The sequence below is a fragment of the Lutjanus erythropterus genome, chromosome 8 (assembly GCF_056507025.1).
Source record: "Lutjanus erythropterus isolate fLutEry1 chromosome 8, fLutEry1.hap2, whole genome shotgun sequence".
NCBI classification, from domain to species: Eukaryota; Metazoa; Chordata; class Actinopteri; order Lutjaniformes; family Lutjanidae; genus Lutjanus; species Lutjanus erythropterus.
The window spans coordinates 28,808,311-28,825,956 of record NC_139324.1 but is presented as its reverse complement, the minus strand read 5'-3'; the positions used below and the strand labels follow the sequence as shown (position 1 = coordinate 28,825,956).

Here is a 17,646-nt window from a genome sequence, read left to right as displayed (position 1 = left end):
TGCTCAGGGCAAATGGTCATTAAAGCCTCGACTTAAGCATTGGTCCATCTATATTTCCATGGTGAAACACTGAAACATGAGGATCAAAAATCAAACTTGTTTGCGACTGCAGATTTTAAAAAAGTAGCTTAGACCCTGGTCCTTGTGATGGAAATGCCAGAGTTCCTTCCAAGGCTCCTTGTCCCTGGGGAAAGTTCCTGCTGTGGAAACGTGGCTATAGTCAAACAAGCATCAAAGCCTAAAAACAAGAGAGTCTTGCAGAAATTGAAGAACATGTAATCTTCATCATGAACTGAGATGTGCTTCTGTGTGTTACACAAACTGTTTTTAATTTGATACATAACATATTCATATTGTATTTGAAATTATTTACTACAGTTCATATGAAAAACAATGTTGAATATTGAAATGTTTTATGTTTTGATGAACATTATTAGGATGGAGATAAATGTAGATATTTGTTACTGTAAAGCTTATATTTAAAAAATAAAATTATTTACATAAAAGACGGTGGATTTTTTGCCTGATTTCTTTTAATTCCTAAGGATTTAATCAATGCTTTATTGATCCCTGGGAGAAATTGGATTGCGTTATAGCTGATGCAGTAACAGAAATGTATAAGCATAGAAAATTAAATAAAAGAAGAGCCTGACGTATGTAAAGGATAATGCACAGTGAGTGATTCATTATGGCAAAATGAACCGTGACAGGGTGATACAGGAGTGGAGGGATCTTGAATCATCTTGAAGGAGTTTATTTTACCATAATGACCTGCTCACTGTACATTATCACACTTATTACGTGGCTACTTATTAAAAAGGTGAATAATTTGATATAAAATAATAATATAATAAAAATAAGGGCTAAAATATGTACATTATACTACAATAAACAATATAGAATATAAATACAGAAGAAATGTGTCAAAATATGTATATTACATGTTGCACAAAAAGACTATACTGTTTGGTCGCTATTACACGGTTGAAGATTTAAATGATAAATAAATGATGGGTAAAAGTTTTTGACAGGCTGAAATAAGTCTTGTCATGGTCTAAAAGGACATTTTTTTTTTCCAGCAGACAATCGCCACATAGACAAACATTTACAAGTGTGAGTGGAAAAAAAGAAGTGGGACACACAGTGAACATTTTAATGGCCATAATAAACTGGATGCCTGCCGTGGATAGGAAGTGCCGGGGAACACAGTCACCACAGATGGAGTCACTGTGCGAGTCAAAGGCAGAGAGGCTTCAAACTGGGCACCAGAGCACCGGAGAAGGCTCCCTGCGGCTGGAATCCACCCGCGTCTCCACTCCTGCAGGCATCCAACTCTTTATGAAGACCATCCGCTGCGGGGAAACCTGGGAAATTAAAGGATCTGACAAACCAGAGTCCGCCGGTGAGTGTCAGCTTTTGCGGCTTTTATCAGAAAGCTCACATGCGACGGTTCGCTTCCATGCGTAAAAGACTTTTCCACATGCGTGCTGCTGGACCATGTGCGTTTTTTAGTTTGTCTCATAAGCTCCATGTGTGTAAGATGTGTTTTCTGAGAGGAGCTGATTGGATGCGGTGGGCTGCTGCGTGTGTGTGTGTGTGTGTGTGCGGGGTATAGCGCGTTCCTCCGTTATTTGTAACCCAGCAACTGTCCCAGTGAATGACCAGTTGAACAAATCCTATTAATGACACCATTATTGAATGTGAGGAACTCAGAGGAGAACACAGTCCGCAGCACTCCTGAAGACAAACTGACCGCAGAGCACTTAAGAGTGTTTACCAACAGGTTTGGCTCGATTCGTTTGATTTTACTGGCAAATTCTGTCTTTAAAATAAGCTGTAACAGGACAAAAAAAAAAAATCAAGCTGTCATCTCTCGTTAACGCTTCGGTTCCTCGTGCGTATTCCCAGGTATGGATTTGGACACGTCCTCTCTGCGCAGGCGCGTCAGCAGCACGTCCCCTCCCTCTACCTGAGAGGAGCGCACCTGGATCCAACGAGACGGAAGTCCGGCGAAGAAGAAGAAGAAGACGGAGCAAGTCTTTTTTGTCTCCGCGAAAAGTTTCTGTGGAGTTGAAACACGCAAAAAAAGAGGATCTCCTGTCGCAGAAGGATGTCATTCAGGAACTGTTTAAAGGGCTGTTCCGACTTAAACCTGTAGCTCAGCGACTCATGGTACGTGGTCTTCTTTACTCCCCCCCCCCCCCCCCCTCTCTCTCTCTGTCTGAAGGAATCCACAGCTGTATTGTTCATTTCATAATCCGATTTTGAAATATGTGATTTGAAGATAGCAGCAGATGCTTGTCCCTTCATGAATGTCACACGCAGGCTGCGACTGTTTTATTACAAAAATGTAAAGCAGAGAATAACTTTAAAAGATGCTGGGACATGACATATCGTGTCTCTGAATCCACACTGTCTTATCAAATGTATCAGTCCTGTTTTTTTTTATATACTGTAGTGTCTCCACTGTCATTGTTGACCATATCCCAGTGCAGTGCTGGAAAGAGTACTGAAAATCTGTGCTCTAGTACAAGTGAAAGTACAAGTAAACCAACAGCACAAGTAGAAGTATTCTACTCAAAGCTACTCAGAGTATTGCTCCTTTGCATTGTCAATAGCAGACATTCAATAAAAAGGGTTTTCTGTCTCTTCAGATCTTCAGTTAAATCAGCTACTTTACTCCAAACTGCTGCTCTGTTCTGCTCAGTGGTCACAGTCACGTCTCCAAACCTGTGCCTGCAGCAGAGTTTTTTAAAAGTAACTAAGTAGATTACATCGTGTATTGAATACTTGAGTGTGAGTGAAATTACAGGCTTCAAATAATGCTCATTAAAGTACAAGTACCTGAAACGACTTAATTGCAGTAGTCTGAGTAGTTGTAATTAGTTACTTCCACCCCTGTTCAAGTGCCTGTTTTTCCCGTAGATAAAGTAGACAGAGGACACTACCTTCATCTTATTCTGTCTTGTCTGTTCTTCTTATTTTGCTCCTCTTTTTCATTCTTGTTTTCTATTAGTTGTGTATTAACCTTTTTCATTCTATATTTATTTAACTTTATTTATTATTGCCTATATTCCATTTTTGTGTTTTTACCCCTTTTCACACCTCTTTTATTGTTGTTTCTTATCCTTTGATTCTTGTTTTTATCTTGTTATTCATGGTTTTTATTAGACCCCGACTGATATATTGGTAAACCGATATTATCGACTTGATATTGACCCATCACAGCTCTATCAGTCATATCATTAGTGGTATATATAACTTTTTTCTTTTCTTTTTTTTTGTCTAATCTCTTCATTGATATTGGTGCAGAAGTCAATAACATACAAATGACAGTTGTACTGATAGTGCTCTGTGATTATCTGTTGTCTGTCCCTCACCATCAACCCAAGAATCACACACACATACTAGAAAACTTTTACAGATTGTTTTTATTTGTGAGCTTTATAGTCAGTGCATATTTGATCCCTTTTCTTAATTCAGGCTTAATATGTACATTTTATTGTTCTATTTGTATTTTTTATGTATAGTAATTTATAATTATTAATCATTTCAGTACACTGGTGTGTTATTGTTTATAATAAAAGTTTGTTAATGTATGTATTTTGTATATTACATTCTGTACACAGAATATTGGCCGATAAAAGATTTTTAGGTTCTGTCATTTATCTTGATTTCTATTGCTGCTAGTCACTGAGACTTAAACATAATTTTGTTGTTTGCCTGTGATAATAAACTCAATCTGAATATCTTCCTTTATTACAGCTGAATCCCAGTCCAAAGCCAGCCTGCTCTCCACTCAAGAAGAATGACGTCTCTCCGCAGAGTGCTCCGAAGGCGACTGCACCCTCTCAAACTGGTGATCGTGGCCCTCGTCTTCGTCACGTTTCTCTTCTTCATACAATGGGAGGTGGGGAGCCAAAGCCAGCAGGAGGAGCCGTGGCTGAAGGAGGTGGCGGTGAAGCGGGACACCATGCTGGGCATGGTGATGGGAGCCGTCAATAACTTCAGGGACGCCATGCCAAAGATGCAGATCAGAGCCCCCGTACGTCAGCAGGACAGCGCGGAGGGCGCGTCCTGTCTGCCGGGTCACTACACCGGCGCTGAGCTCAGGCCGGCTCTGGAACGGCCGCCTCAGAACCCCCTCGCTCCCGGTGCTGCTGGGAAACCTTTTCACACAGACTCGCTGAGCCCTGAGGAGCAGAAGGAGAAGGAGAGGGGTGAAGAGAAACACTGCTTTAACCTGTTTGCCAGTGACCGCATCTCCCTGAGCAGAGACCTGGGCGCAGACACCAGACCGCCAGAGTCAGTTTGTACAATCTTTATTATTCTTTATGATAAAACTGTGCAGAATCCATCATGTTTGCCTAATGTTTCATTCAAAATGTGCAAGTAACCTCAAGAACAGCGCTGTGTTAGTGAGCATAGTGGACAAAATGATGTTCAGTTCAGTCTCCAAATTTTTTTGATTTAGAAACATGTGATTGCACCACCTCGTGGGTTTACACGCAGCTTTGGTTCAGGTTATTTCATGTGTGGTAAAACCAAAGTATTGTGTGGACAGGGACAGCAGCGAAAAGGTATTTTAGCCACTTAAAAAAATCAGTATCAGTTTAGGTTTATGCAATATTTTCATCTCTTTACCTTGCTGTCAGACAGCATGCTTTAATGTCAGGAAACCATTGTCGCATACAGCAAATATTCTCTCCAAACCAACCAAACTCCATTTGTGAAATCGGTAATTTTACCATACGGAACACAGGAGTTGCTGGTCTACCGCTGTTTCTTTGTGCTACGTCTGACTTGTGTGTTTTAAAAGAATAGTTTGGATTCTTCAAAAAGTCACAAAATAACACAAACGAACTAACAGTTGGAGGCAGTGATAGTCCAGCAACTCCTGTGTTTCTTCAAGTTAAAATGACTGATTTCACCAATGGAGTTTGGTTGGTTTGGAGCAGGCATGCAGCTCCACCGCCTCTCTCCAGTGGCTCCAGGTGGCTTTGACAAAAAATACATGTAAATAATTAAAAAAAATATATATTCTGTAATAGTGAAATTTTCATGTCTCATTGTTGTAGGCCTGAAGTAAATTCTTACACACTCCAATTGTAAAATATGTGTGGCCTATACACCAAATTAAATCATTTTTTAAAATATGTTGTCAAGTAAAAGTCCCAGTACCCTTTCCTCTAAATTTTGCTGTTTTAAGTCTTCCTGGGAAGTCAAAAAAGAAGTCTTTGGCCAAAAACTGTTGTTAGTAAAGGTTGCCATCGAAAAGGCTGTCAGACAGCAAGTTAAAGTTAATAAAACTGATTTAGATGGATCTTTTTAAGTGGTTAAAACTTAGCTACTACTACTCAGCTTCTGTGCCGGTGCCCCTCTCTGCCTCTCCAAACTGGGGGTGTGTCGACCTGCGTTTACTGTAGGTAAAACCCTGACTATCAATAAGTACATCACACAACCCCATATTATCTAATCCGAACTACCCCTTTAAAGTCACACGGTGCAACACACCCACACAGATGACTGTAATATAGATGGAAGTTAAGCAGAACTGACTCTCTAACCCAAACACATTCATCATATTTGCTTTCTGCAACAGATCTCAGGCAGAAACCACAGAGATGATTGTTCTGACTGGGACTTTGTTTCAGCACGCCTGCCCAGTTACTGTGGCCAGTTCAGAGAGAAGCACAGTTATGTTTGGCTAATTACAGCACATCCAAGTGCATGTAAGTCCAAGTACATGTCAGTGCACGGTCAGTACGTGACACAGACATAAAGCCCGTCCATGTACTGGCTAGTCTCCGCCGCTCTGATATGGCAGGTATTTCAAAGGCTGCCACACATGCGGTGTCCCAGCTGAAATGGACACCCCACAGGGGAGAGTCTGCAGATGTAATAACTAGACTATTGTGCCACTCAGGAACTGTATGGGACAGTCAGATCTTTGTGCTCTTTTTCCTTCTCGCTGCAGATGTATTGAGCAAACCTTCAAGCGATGCCCCCCCCTGCCGACCACCAGCGTGATAATTGTGTTTCACAATGAGGCTTGGAGCACTCTGCTGAGGACGGTATACAGTGTCCTCCACACCTCCCCTGCCATTCTCCTCAAGGAGATCATCCTGGTGGACGACGCCAGCGTGGATGGTAAAACTCAATAGGGGCCCTTCAGGACCGCCCTGCTCTCTTTTTCGGGTTCGATTTCATGCAGCATGTTGGGTGGGCAGCTCTTTGGTGAGCTGCTCCTGCTCCTTCTGCGGCCCGTGAAGTGGGTTACAACAGGAAGCGAGGCTGCTAGTGAATACTTTCCTAGGACGAATTAGCAGCGGTTGTGCTTAGAAATGAATCAGAGTTGACTCTTGTAAATAGGTCTGATGTAGGAGGGAAACAAAACATTGGAGAGGAGAGAGGTTTCAGGGAATGCAGTTCATCTGACAGTCTAAACTCAAGTTGTATTTTGGGAGCAGACCACAGATGGAGGCCAGCTTTCCTGATAGCCAGCCATGTTGATGATTAAAGAAAGACGGTTTTGTCCTTTTTCATCTGTTTTGAGTCTTACCTCCGAGGCTGAGGACTGAAAATATTAGTCTCATAGACTTAGTTATTGTTAAAGTGGTAGCTGTTTGTATGAGTCAGGGCTCAACAACAAGGACTGCCTGCTTGCCTGTGTCAAGTTAAATGCCACATCAGGCTACTGAATCTAGGAACTGACTTGCCCAGTAGGGGAAGTAGTAAGAAAGAATGAAACTGTTTTGAAAACTGATTAATTGTTAAAGTAATTTTTAATGCAAAAATGGTAGAAAATGCTGTTTTCAGCCTCCCAAATACAAGATTTTCTACTTGTCTCCATTTATTATCATATTTAATTGAATATCTTTGGGTTTTGGACTGACAAAACAAGACATTTAAACCTGGAATTTGTGAATCTGGGATAGACATTTTTCACTATTATAGACATTGCAGCCCTGCATTAAACACGAGAATCAACTTTTACTCTTGTTATTTCATAACTGCTAATAAATAAAACAATTTCTGTAGAGGCAAGTAAAAAAAAAAGATTTCTGACCTACTTGCCTGGCCAAGCAAAGGAAAAAAAGCTACGACTTCTTCTGTGCTAACAGATTTGTTAAAATCCGTGTTAGTGAGCACAAGTCCATCCACATGACAGGTGTGGCATACAGAGATGCTGATTAAATACCATAATTATTGCCCAGGTGTCCCCCGGACTGGTCACACTAAAATTCCACATTAAATGTGCAATATATTTATTAGGCACAGAAATATTACTTTTTTCACACAGGGCTACAAATACCATTTTTTCTCAGGAGGACCCGCCCTTATTTTCCTGTGTCTGACTTGCGCTCATATTCTTACACCAACTCTAATGAATCACTCCTCATGTCTAAATCAACCCAAACAAACAAAGGCAAAGTCAAGACTCACCCTTCTCTGCCAATGAGAGGCAGAAAAGGGTGGGTCATGATTTCGCGCTCCTGGGAAAAACATTTGGGATCTGTGTGGATATTTGTGGCTGTTTCACTCAGGGCCACAGATACCTTTTTTTAACCCTTAACCTGGAGTAACCAATTACTCCTCGTGCCTAAACCTATATAACCCAACCATCAAAGCCAACGGGAACTAGCCAATTAGAGGCAGAGTGGGGGGGGGGGGGGGGGGGTCATGCCTTTGCCCTCCAGGGCAAAAAGTGTTTTTTTCAAGATAAAACTGCGCACTTTAGAGTGCCCTTTTATTGTGACCAGTCCAAGTCACATCTGTGCACTCAGTGTTAACGTCCAGTCTTAAAAAGAGCTGTGTGAAAGTTCAGTTCACAGAGATTTAAATGAAGTGGTTCATGTTCATAGTTCATAGTCCAAAAAAATTGAATGCACCATATTGCATGGGAACTGCAAGAAGATTAGGAGGTGAGACGAGACCGAGGAGACGAGCGAAACTGATTCGGATCTTTGTGTCCTTTTCTCACCGAAAGTTTTTATGTCACTTCAACATTTCTTCCCATATTCTCACGCTTCCTCTCTCTCTGCTGCGATCACACTGTTTTAATCAGCTGACGGTGTGAGCGCCGTTATCTCTCTCAGGAGTGAATGTCGCTCACGTTTATTAATCGTTCACCGGTCGCCATAAACAGGAGCACATTCAGTGACCGCCCCTCTTTTAACACGTTCATGCACAACACTGTGTGCAATACTCAGAAAGTTTAATCAGCATTTCCACTGTATATGCCACATCTGTCAAGTGGCTGGATTCTCTTGGCACAGGAGATGTCCTCACTAAAACGTATTTTGACAAATTTGTAAAAATAAGTCTTTTGTGTGCATAGAGGATGTCTGAAATCTTTTACTTCATCTTATGAAAAATGGGAGTAACAACAAAATGTCTTGTGTGTTATTTCATCAGATTTGTCATAATGTTCTCCTCAACCTCTGAGGTTGTCTGAGGGATTTCCTGTACTTTCAGATGTGCTGAAGGACCAGCTAGACGACTATTTGAAGCAGCTGAGCATTGTTCGTGTCGTCCGCCAGCGTGAAAGGAAAGGACTCATCACCGCTCGGCTGCTGGGCGCCTCCGTCGCCACCGGCGACACCCTCACCTTTCTGGACGCCCACTGTTAGTCAACTCCGCTGACGCCAATCACACATTGAAACCAGTCGTATGCTTGACACACCCTTGCTTACACACCCACTGCTAAACAACCTCATGTTTGCTCTTCCCTTGGCATGGCTTTACACTCCAAAATTAACCCGTCAGTGTGTATTGTCAAGAAAGATGTTGTGATGCAATGTCTTGATTTGCGCGTGTTGACAGGTGAATGCTTTAATGGGTGGCTGGAGCCTCTGCTTGCCAGGATAGCAGAGAACGAGACTGCAGTAGTGAGTCCCGATATAACCACAATTGATCTCAATACCTTTGAGTTCATAAAACCGTCCCCTTATGGACAGAACCACAACCGCGGCAACTTTGACTGGAGCCTCGCCTTCGGCTGGGAGAGTCTACCAGATCATGAGAAACAAAGGAGGAAGGATGAAACATACCCCATCAAGTAATGCATGCACACTTTATTGTACAGTTACAAAATTAGACTTATTAGACTTTCTTGGGGATAATTAGGGCAGAGTTTAAGTGTTTTATTTTCTACAGTTAGACCTGTATAAGACTTAATTAGAGGGTAATTAGGGACACACTATAACTGAAGTGTACGGTAAACTGAAGTGTATTGTTTCCCACTATTAGACCCTTATTAGATGGCAATTATGAGCACATTACAAGAGACATGTCCTGCAAACAAAATTGTATTGTTTCCCTCTTTCTTAGAGGGTAATTTGGGATACATCACAACGGAAATGTACTGTAAACTGAAGTGTATTATCTCCCACTGTTTGACCCTTATTAGCCTTTTTTGGAGGGTAATTAAGGACATTACAATGGAAATGTACTGGCACTTCAGTTTGCAGTACAGTTCTGTTGTAATGTGTCCCTTGTTATCTTCTTGTAAGGTCTAACAGTGGGAAATAATACACTTTAGTTTACAGTACAGTCCTAGGTCTAATACTAAGGGTCTAAGGATCTAATACTGTTAAATAAAGAACATTTTTTGTAGTTTTTGTTTAATTTGATACAGCATACAGCCTATTACACCTTATTAGTGTACTGTAAAAAAAAATTTGACCAACTTTTATGTAAATTTTTGTTTTTTGTTGGAAATCAGTAAAAACCTTGAATAACATTTCTCTGTATAGGACTCCTACTTTTGCTGGTGGGCTCTTCTCCATCTCTAAAGAATATTTCTACCGTATTGGAAGCTATGATGAAGAAATGGAAATCTGGGGCGGCGAGAACATTGAGATGTCATTCAGGGTAAGATGTCACTTAGCTGCCATTCTGGATGTGCAGCACTGAGCCCTTTAACCTGTTGAGTCACTCCAGTGGCCAAACGGCTGCACGGGCGTGTCTTAACTGCACGTCATTACGCGTCTGTTTCTGCTGCCTCCCATTAACCTGCAGGTGTGGCAGTGCGGCGGACAGCTGGAGATCATCCCTTGTTCCATCGTTGGTCATGTTTTCCGCACCAAGAGCCCCCACACCTTCCCCAAGGGCACGCAAGTGATCGCTCGTAACCAGGTTCGACTGGCGGAGGTCTGGATGGACGACTACAAGGAGATCTTTTACCGGCGTAACCTGCAAGCTGCACATCTGGCAAGAGATGTACGTACTCTAGTAGTTGTAGTTTGTAGTTTATTTCAGTCCTTGTTAACATTTTCACAAAAAGACACCTAACAATGAGTCATTAAATTCTCTGACCAAAGTTCCAAACATTTCTTATGTTTGGAACACGTTTACAAAGTGAACTACTATTCTTAATTCCTCGTCACACCTGTTCCACAAGTTGTTGTTTTTTTAATGTTTGTTCTTGCCCTTTGGTCATACTGCAAGTTTGGAAGTAGATTTTTTTGTGTGTACATTTAAAATCAACCAGACAACAAAATTAACACATTTAAATGAGTAAATAATGTATTGATTGGTTCAAATAATTTGATCTATTATAATTCTTATAACTCTCTTCTGTAGCGTTCCACCTAACTCCAGTATATCAGTACAGTATACAGTATAGAAGGACTGAGGTTCTACACAGAACCATTAGCTTTTGACATATCCTTTTTTAAGAAAGGGTTTGTCAAGGGTTTAAGACTCAGGGTTCCATTAAGAACTCCTTTCATTGAGAAGAAAGAGTTCTTCAAGGATTGTTGAAATCCATCAAAAACTCTTTTATCAAAGGTTTGTCGAGGGTTTTTTGTACCGCAATATGAAAGGGTTCTCAGTAGAACCCCCTGGGTGGGTTTTACATAAAACCCTTGGCATGTATAAAGGTTCTGAGTAGAACCCCCTGGGTGGGTTCTAGATACAAACCGTTGGAATATAAAAGGGCTGTTGGTAGAACCCCCTGAGTGCATTCTAAATAAACCCTTGGCATGTATAAAGATTCTCAGTAGAACCCCCACAGTCGGTTCTAGATAAAACCTTTGGGATATAAAAAGGTTCTCAGTAGAACCCCTCAGTGTGTTCTAGATAAAACCTTTGGGATATAAAAAGGTTCTCAGTAGAACCCCTCAGTGTGTTCTAGATAAAACCTTTGGCATATAAAAAGGTTCTCAGTAGAACTCACTTGGCGGGTTCAAGATAAAACCCTTGGAGGTTCACACCCATAGTAGGTGGACAGGTTCCGGACAGATCCTCTGGATGGAACCATTGCACAATAGAAGGGTTCTCTGTAGAACCTCTCATTGGGGGTTCTGGGTAAAGCCTTTTACAGATGGTTCTAGGTGTAAGCCTTTATGTTGGGTTCTATGTAGAACTCTCTGAAAGGGTTGCAAGTGTAACCTCTATAAAAGAGCAGGAACCTGAAATGGTTTTCCTATCGGGACAAGCCGAAGAACCTTTTTATGGTTCTAATTAGCACCTTTAGATATACGTTTTAGATGTGTTTGTTTTTACATTATTTATGTGTAGTGTCCAACATAATTCTCACACCCACTTTAACATTTACTCATGAATTTATCCTAATTTTGGCTTAATTATTGATTTTTTTAAATTACCAAATACACTTTATTTTACTTAAATTCAATGATAACTTGTTAATATCATTTTCTTAAGTATTTTTCATGCCTTAATACTCAGAAGAACATTGCCTCTGACTCTAATGCGCCTCTGAAATCCTGTGAAAAACCGCCTCTGCAGCCTCATCTTTCATTTCTCCTTCTCATGGTCATATGTAAGTGTTTTTAAGACCACTCATTATCCCCGCCTTAAGACAAGTTTGAGCAAATCCACCTCACACACAAGCAGCATTAAGTGTGATCATGACTTACTCAGCATACTCTGCAGGGGGAAGCGCAGATTTAGACTCACCTGGAGAGCCGCAGCGTTCACCGTTGTGGTTCTTAAATGCACGAGTCCTGTGGAACGGAGAGAAACAGACGAGCCGTTAGAGGCTGAAAGCCGTTAACCGTCAGAGAAAAAGAGGCCTGAAGTCATCTCTGGTAAATGACAGGCTCGCCGCGTTTCCCAACATGTGGTCCCGCAGGTGCCATAAACAGTTCCCTCAGGGCTATACCTCACAGAGCGGGCCAGCCCTTTTCCCGCCGGCTTCAAACAGACGCGCCGCCGCCAACAGCTTCGAGGAATCCGCCGCTGTAGCTATCAGTGAGCAGCGTCCTCGTCATTATAGTAAGTGCTCTCATTATTCAGGAGCATGAGGAGCCTGCAGATCCTTTTAAATGTGCCGTTATGCTTCAGTTTAAAAGGAAACACGGCTGAATACTTGTCTGTAGTTAATTTGTTTTACCAGAGTCATTAGAGCATTGAAACACAGTCATTTGGCTTTAGGAAAAAAAAAAAAAATAGTGATGATTTTCAAAGCAAAATAAATAATTCAGTGACAATAACAGTTCAGAGTTTGGCTCTTTTGATGGAAGTGTTGGTCAGTCAGTCTGTCCACCACTTTGTAATAACCAACATTAATAAACGGTTAATTGATAGTTAAATGCATAACATGCAACTATTATATATATATACACTCAGATAATCTATTACAATAATCACATATGACCGACTCAGAGTGTGTGGTGATGTCTGTATCTGCAGAGAACCTCATTATTTTACTGTGTTCGGGACACTTTAACAAACCAAAACATCAGTATTTTACTTTTGTGGTGTGTTTACAAACAGCTTGGGTAAATTATATAGTTTATACCTTTAATTAAACTTTATTTAAAAGTTATTTAACTATTAACAAACAATAAAATGATAATTAATTATGTTTACTAATTATTATTATTAAACACTAATTAGTTAGTTTGTGTGATATAGACTAATTAATGTATAAATTATACTTTGTATAAGAAATATCTACTATAGTATAACAACAAAATGTTTCAATGGGTGCAACAATAAAATAGTTTACTATTGTAATCAGAATGTAACTGTCATCATCTCTTATCAGCTGTGATTCATAATATAAATTTTATTTTATATTACACACACTAATGATAAAATAACAAATTATAGCATTATTAATACTTGGTAAATATTAATATAATGTAATTTTTTTAACAGTAAAATAACTATGAACGATGAAGTTTAATTACCTGTCGACTATTTGTTAATGATGATTATTATGAAGTGTTCCTCTCAGGTTGACATTTGTGGTTTTTAGAGAAATATCTCAACAACTATTGGATGGATAGTCAGAAATTCAGTACAGACGTTCACATCATCCTTGGGGTGAATTTTAATAATTTTGTTGATCCCTTAATATTTCCTGTAGCCCCACCATCAGGTCAGATTTTCACTTTGTCCTTTGACTGCATGATGTGGTGAAATATTTGTATTTGGATTATTTTTACAGATAGTGCAGATGTGATATGATTCACAATTAGAGGGAATGATCATTTTTACGCAATAATTTTCATTTAATCATTTTCTGACATCTTGAGAACAAGACTTATATGTCAGGGCGTCTCTGCAGCACTACAGTTCTTCATTATAACATATATTTTTCCCTTTATCAAAAGCTGCAGCTTCTGCATTTCTGCATTGCACACTCGGCCATATTGTGATTTTGATTAATCGTGCAGCCTTTCTTTGTCTAATACTTTGGTTTATGATCAAACACCTACAAAACTCATCACTAATTCCCATCAGCCTCAGCTTTATTATAAGTTCAGTGCTTATTAGCAAATGTTAGCATGGTGATAGTTTACAGATCTCCTAATGTGGCTGTAGACTCTTAGTCTTCTTGATATAGTCATAGTTCACAAAATATTATTACACTAAAAGTCATGTTTTATGTTTTATATTTTAAGTTTTAAGTGTTATTTTATATCTCATATCTTATATCTGTAAATGATCTAATTGCAGTTATTTTGACTGATATTGCAACTGTGATATGACTTGTGATATTAGAGGGAATGATCATTTTTACATCGTTATTCTTATTTTCCTTAAAAAACAGTAAAGTCTTAAGTTTATAAAATTTGATGTGTAAGCAAGAATGTTTCTGTAACATGATAATATTTAATTTAAAATGGTGTTTTTACACACGTCACCTTTTAAACTGTGTTTATTTGTCTTTAGATAATTAAGTTCTACAGATAAGCACTCTGCAAATAACATGGTTGACTTTTACAATTTGAGCAAGAGAGAAAACTGAATGAATGGTTGACCAAGGATAAAAAAACAAACACAAGAAAGAAGGCAGGATCAAGCTGCTTAAGAATTCAGCATGAGAGGATTCACTGATGCGGTGTATCTAATGATAATAATAATTATAATGACATGACCATGGGACTGAGAGTTACCTGTGAGGCAGATTTAAAGCTCAGATTCTGCACAGACCATGAAGAGACGACACAAACTATTAATCTGAGTTACTCTATTTGTCACTTTTACATAGTACAGCTTTAACAAATAATGCACCCTTTGCAATTTGAAATTTGCAGGAGGCCATATTGCAATTTTGATAAAATATCTAATATTTGCTTGGCTCTACCTTATTCTATACCTGACAGTGTCTTTTTCAGATATTTCACTCTGATAAGAACTAAAATATCTGAAGGTGTAGCATCATTGCTTTGTAGTTCAACCTCGCTCGGTGATCCCTGATAGCATCCAGCATCCCTGCAGGTTGTTGACAAGCAACGTAAAGAAAATACTTTGCTCTCCCGTTTGCATTTGTTTCAACAGAAGGCCTTTGGAGACATCTCCAAACGCGTGGACCTCCGAGAGCGTCTGCAGTGCAAGAGCTTCTCGTGGTATTTGAAGAACGTTTATCCAGAAGTCTTCATGCCTGATCTCAACCCACTCCGCTTTGGCTCAGTAAGATCACACACCCCAAACCCACCAGCTCTTTCCAAACCTCAGAGCTCTGTCTAGCCACTGTGGGTTTCCACTTAGGATCTCCAGAGGGTACCGAGCAGTTCCAATTTGACACCACTGAAAGCACTCCAGAGACTAAAGTTGTTTGAACAGCTTGCACTGGATGTTAGTTTTTCATTTTGTTTCCTTTCACTGCTTTTCCTCCTCCCTCCTCTCCCTCTCTGTAGCTGAAAAATGTCGGCAGAGACTCGTGTCTGGATGCTGGAGAGAACAATGAGGGTGGGAAACAGCTGATCATGTATCCATGCCACGGACTGGGAGGAAACCAGGTCTGTAAGAAAATCTGTCTTTTCTATCTCTGACAAATATATGATTCATTTGAAACACGATGTTATTTTTTCCTTGTTTCTCTTGCCGCAGTATTTTGAGCACTCCACACATCACGAGATTAGACACAACATTCAGAAGGAGCTGTGTTTGCACGGGGCAGAGGGGGGTGTGAAGCTGGAGGACTGCCAGTATAAAGGCAGGAGCACTTTTGTAGGAGCCATGCAGAAATGGGAACTGAAGGATGTGAGTTTGTCTTTTGGATTTTCTGTGCACTGGAGCTGCAACTAATGACTGTTTTCATTATGGATTAATCTGTCGATCATTTCCTCAGTTAATTGATTAGTTGGTTGGTCCCCAGAATGTCAGAAAGTGGTGAGAAATGTTGATCAGTGTTTCTCCGAATAGTCTACTGGAAATGTCTTGGACCCAGTCATGGTGTTTTATGCTTTAAATGTCTTCTGTAGACCTACTGGATGATATTCTACATGGTTGCTATGAGATGCATATTCTGCACCTTGCATAATTAGCTCATTATCAGGTAAAATAAAGGAGAAAACCAGAAATTGTCACAAACGTTCCAGAGTAAGTTTATTTTAATGTTAATAAACGGCACCATGTTTGTTTTGTTTATTTTATTACTGTGTTGCTACTAAGCTTAAAAGCTTAATCTTTCCTATTAATGTAACTGCTACCACAGTAACCTCACAGTAGCAACGTACTAGTTAAAAAAAACAAACAAAATTCATCTTTGATCCTTGATTCAATGAAGTTAAACGATGCTTGCAGTTGCAATCACACCTAAGCTATTTATGTTGGCTAACAAACTACCAGCAAACACTAAGAAACACAAACTTGTTTTAAATGTTATGAAACCTTTGGTGCTTTAGGATTTCTGGACGTCATAAACATGGACTCTCAGATCAACTCTCTAAGTTAATTAAAAGCAAAATCTGGCAAATAATTATATCATTATGCTAATTGATCAAGTTGCTCAATGTGCAGCTCTCAGCAGTGAAGCTCAATCTCATCTGCTAAACCTGTAGATGACATCTTAATCATAAAGGTTCAAAGGAAACACCGGTAGACCAAAACCCCAAAGTGACAACCCAAAGACATTGAGTTTACTGTCATGAAGAATTAAAGAAACCAGAAAATATTCACATTTAAATGGCTGAAATAAGACAATTTGGATATTATTTCTTAAAAACTGACTCAGAACAAACACTTGATTGTGTTGTTTATCCATCTGGATAATTTTGGTGTGGGTTGCAGAGTTTTGGAGATATCGCCTGTTCTGATAGATTCTACTGTAGGAAGAAAATAGTTCCCACATGAAACAGCTCATAACAAAGTCTGTGGATTATCTTGTTTGACCGGGTCATGATTTCTAAAAAGAGACACTGCTGTTGAGTTTCAGATGTATTTTTGTTTGTTTTTTTTGGTGCTTTGAGCACCAGAAGTCGAGTGACATCTAGTCTTAATAAATATCTCCCAAACTCTACAACTCACACTAAAACAATGTAGATGGATTAACAGCACTACAGATAAGAGAAAAATTCTCTATTGTTGATTTTATAGACGACTGTCCCTCAAATTAGTTGCCAACAATTGTGATAATCAAGTGTTCGTTCTGAGACATTTCTTAAGAAAAAATAATAATATCCAAATTCTCTGATTTCAGCTACTTAAATGTGAGTATTTTCTGGTTTCTTTAATTCTTTATGACAGTAGACTGAATATCTTTGGGTTGTGGACAAAACATGACATTTGAAGATTTCACCTTGGGGTTTTAGTCCACTGGAAGCTGACCTTTAAATGGCTGCCAACTAATCGATTAATCACCTAATGTTTGCCCATCTTTATGTGCACTAATTTGCTAAAAAAAATAAAAAATAAAAAAAATAAAAATAACCAGAGTATCTGAAATCACGAAATAACAGTTTTGTCTTCTCTTCATACAGAACCAGTTACTCTACATGCCGGGGTGGAACATGTGTCTGAGTGCCCGTCATGAGCATCCCTCTCTGGGCGCCTGCAACCCCTCTGACAGATACCAGCTCTGGTCCTTCATCTGAATAAGCAAACTACCACGTTACACAATAGCCGCTCTGGATGCATAGGCATACTAGGACACGAGTATACTATACCGTCTGCAGGTAACATGCAGTTTCTTTAGATTAATGACAGTTTTAATTTATTTTTATACATAGAAGAACTGAACTGAACTGCTGCTGCTGGGAAGTTTGGACTTTAGGAGGAACCGTAGTGTGCCACTGCTGGAGGGAGGCGTTCATGCGACGATGCTCCCGATCAGACTGTGAACTGAGATTCTTGGGACAATGAAGATGCACCGCCTTGACAAGTGCCTTCTCTGTGTTTGAGATGTTTTCACCTCTCCAAGTCTTCACAGCCAACACATGCAGT

At 39.7% G+C, this 17,646-nt stretch overlaps 1 protein-coding gene across 2 annotated transcripts; it reads left to right on the top strand.

Moving 5' to 3' along the window:
• Window positions 1–2,032: 2,032 nt before the first annotated feature.
• Window positions 2,033–17,397, top strand: galnt3 (UDP-N-acetyl-alpha-D-galactosamine:polypeptide N-acetylgalactosaminyltransferase 3 (GalNAc-T3)). Of its 2 annotated transcripts, XM_084725201.1 has the most exons (11): window positions 2,033–2,172; window positions 3,766–4,305; window positions 5,978–6,150; window positions 8,479–8,628; window positions 8,827–9,061; window positions 9,759–9,876; window positions 10,024–10,224; window positions 14,761–14,892; window positions 15,120–15,221; window positions 15,313–15,465; window positions 17,184–17,397. In XM_084725201.1, exons 2-11 carry the CDS (start codon window positions 3,809–3,811, stop codon window positions 17,295–17,297), a joined length of 1,875 nt encoding a protein of 624 aa, XP_084581327.1. In that variant the 5' UTR covers window positions 2,033–2,172; window positions 3,766–3,808; the 3' UTR covers window positions 17,298–17,397. The 2 variants fall into 2 exon arrangements, with proteins under 2 accessions (XP_084581327.1, XP_084581328.1); XM_084725202.1 differs by lacking the exon at window positions 15,313–15,465.
• Window positions 17,398–17,646: the final 249 nt, after the last annotated feature.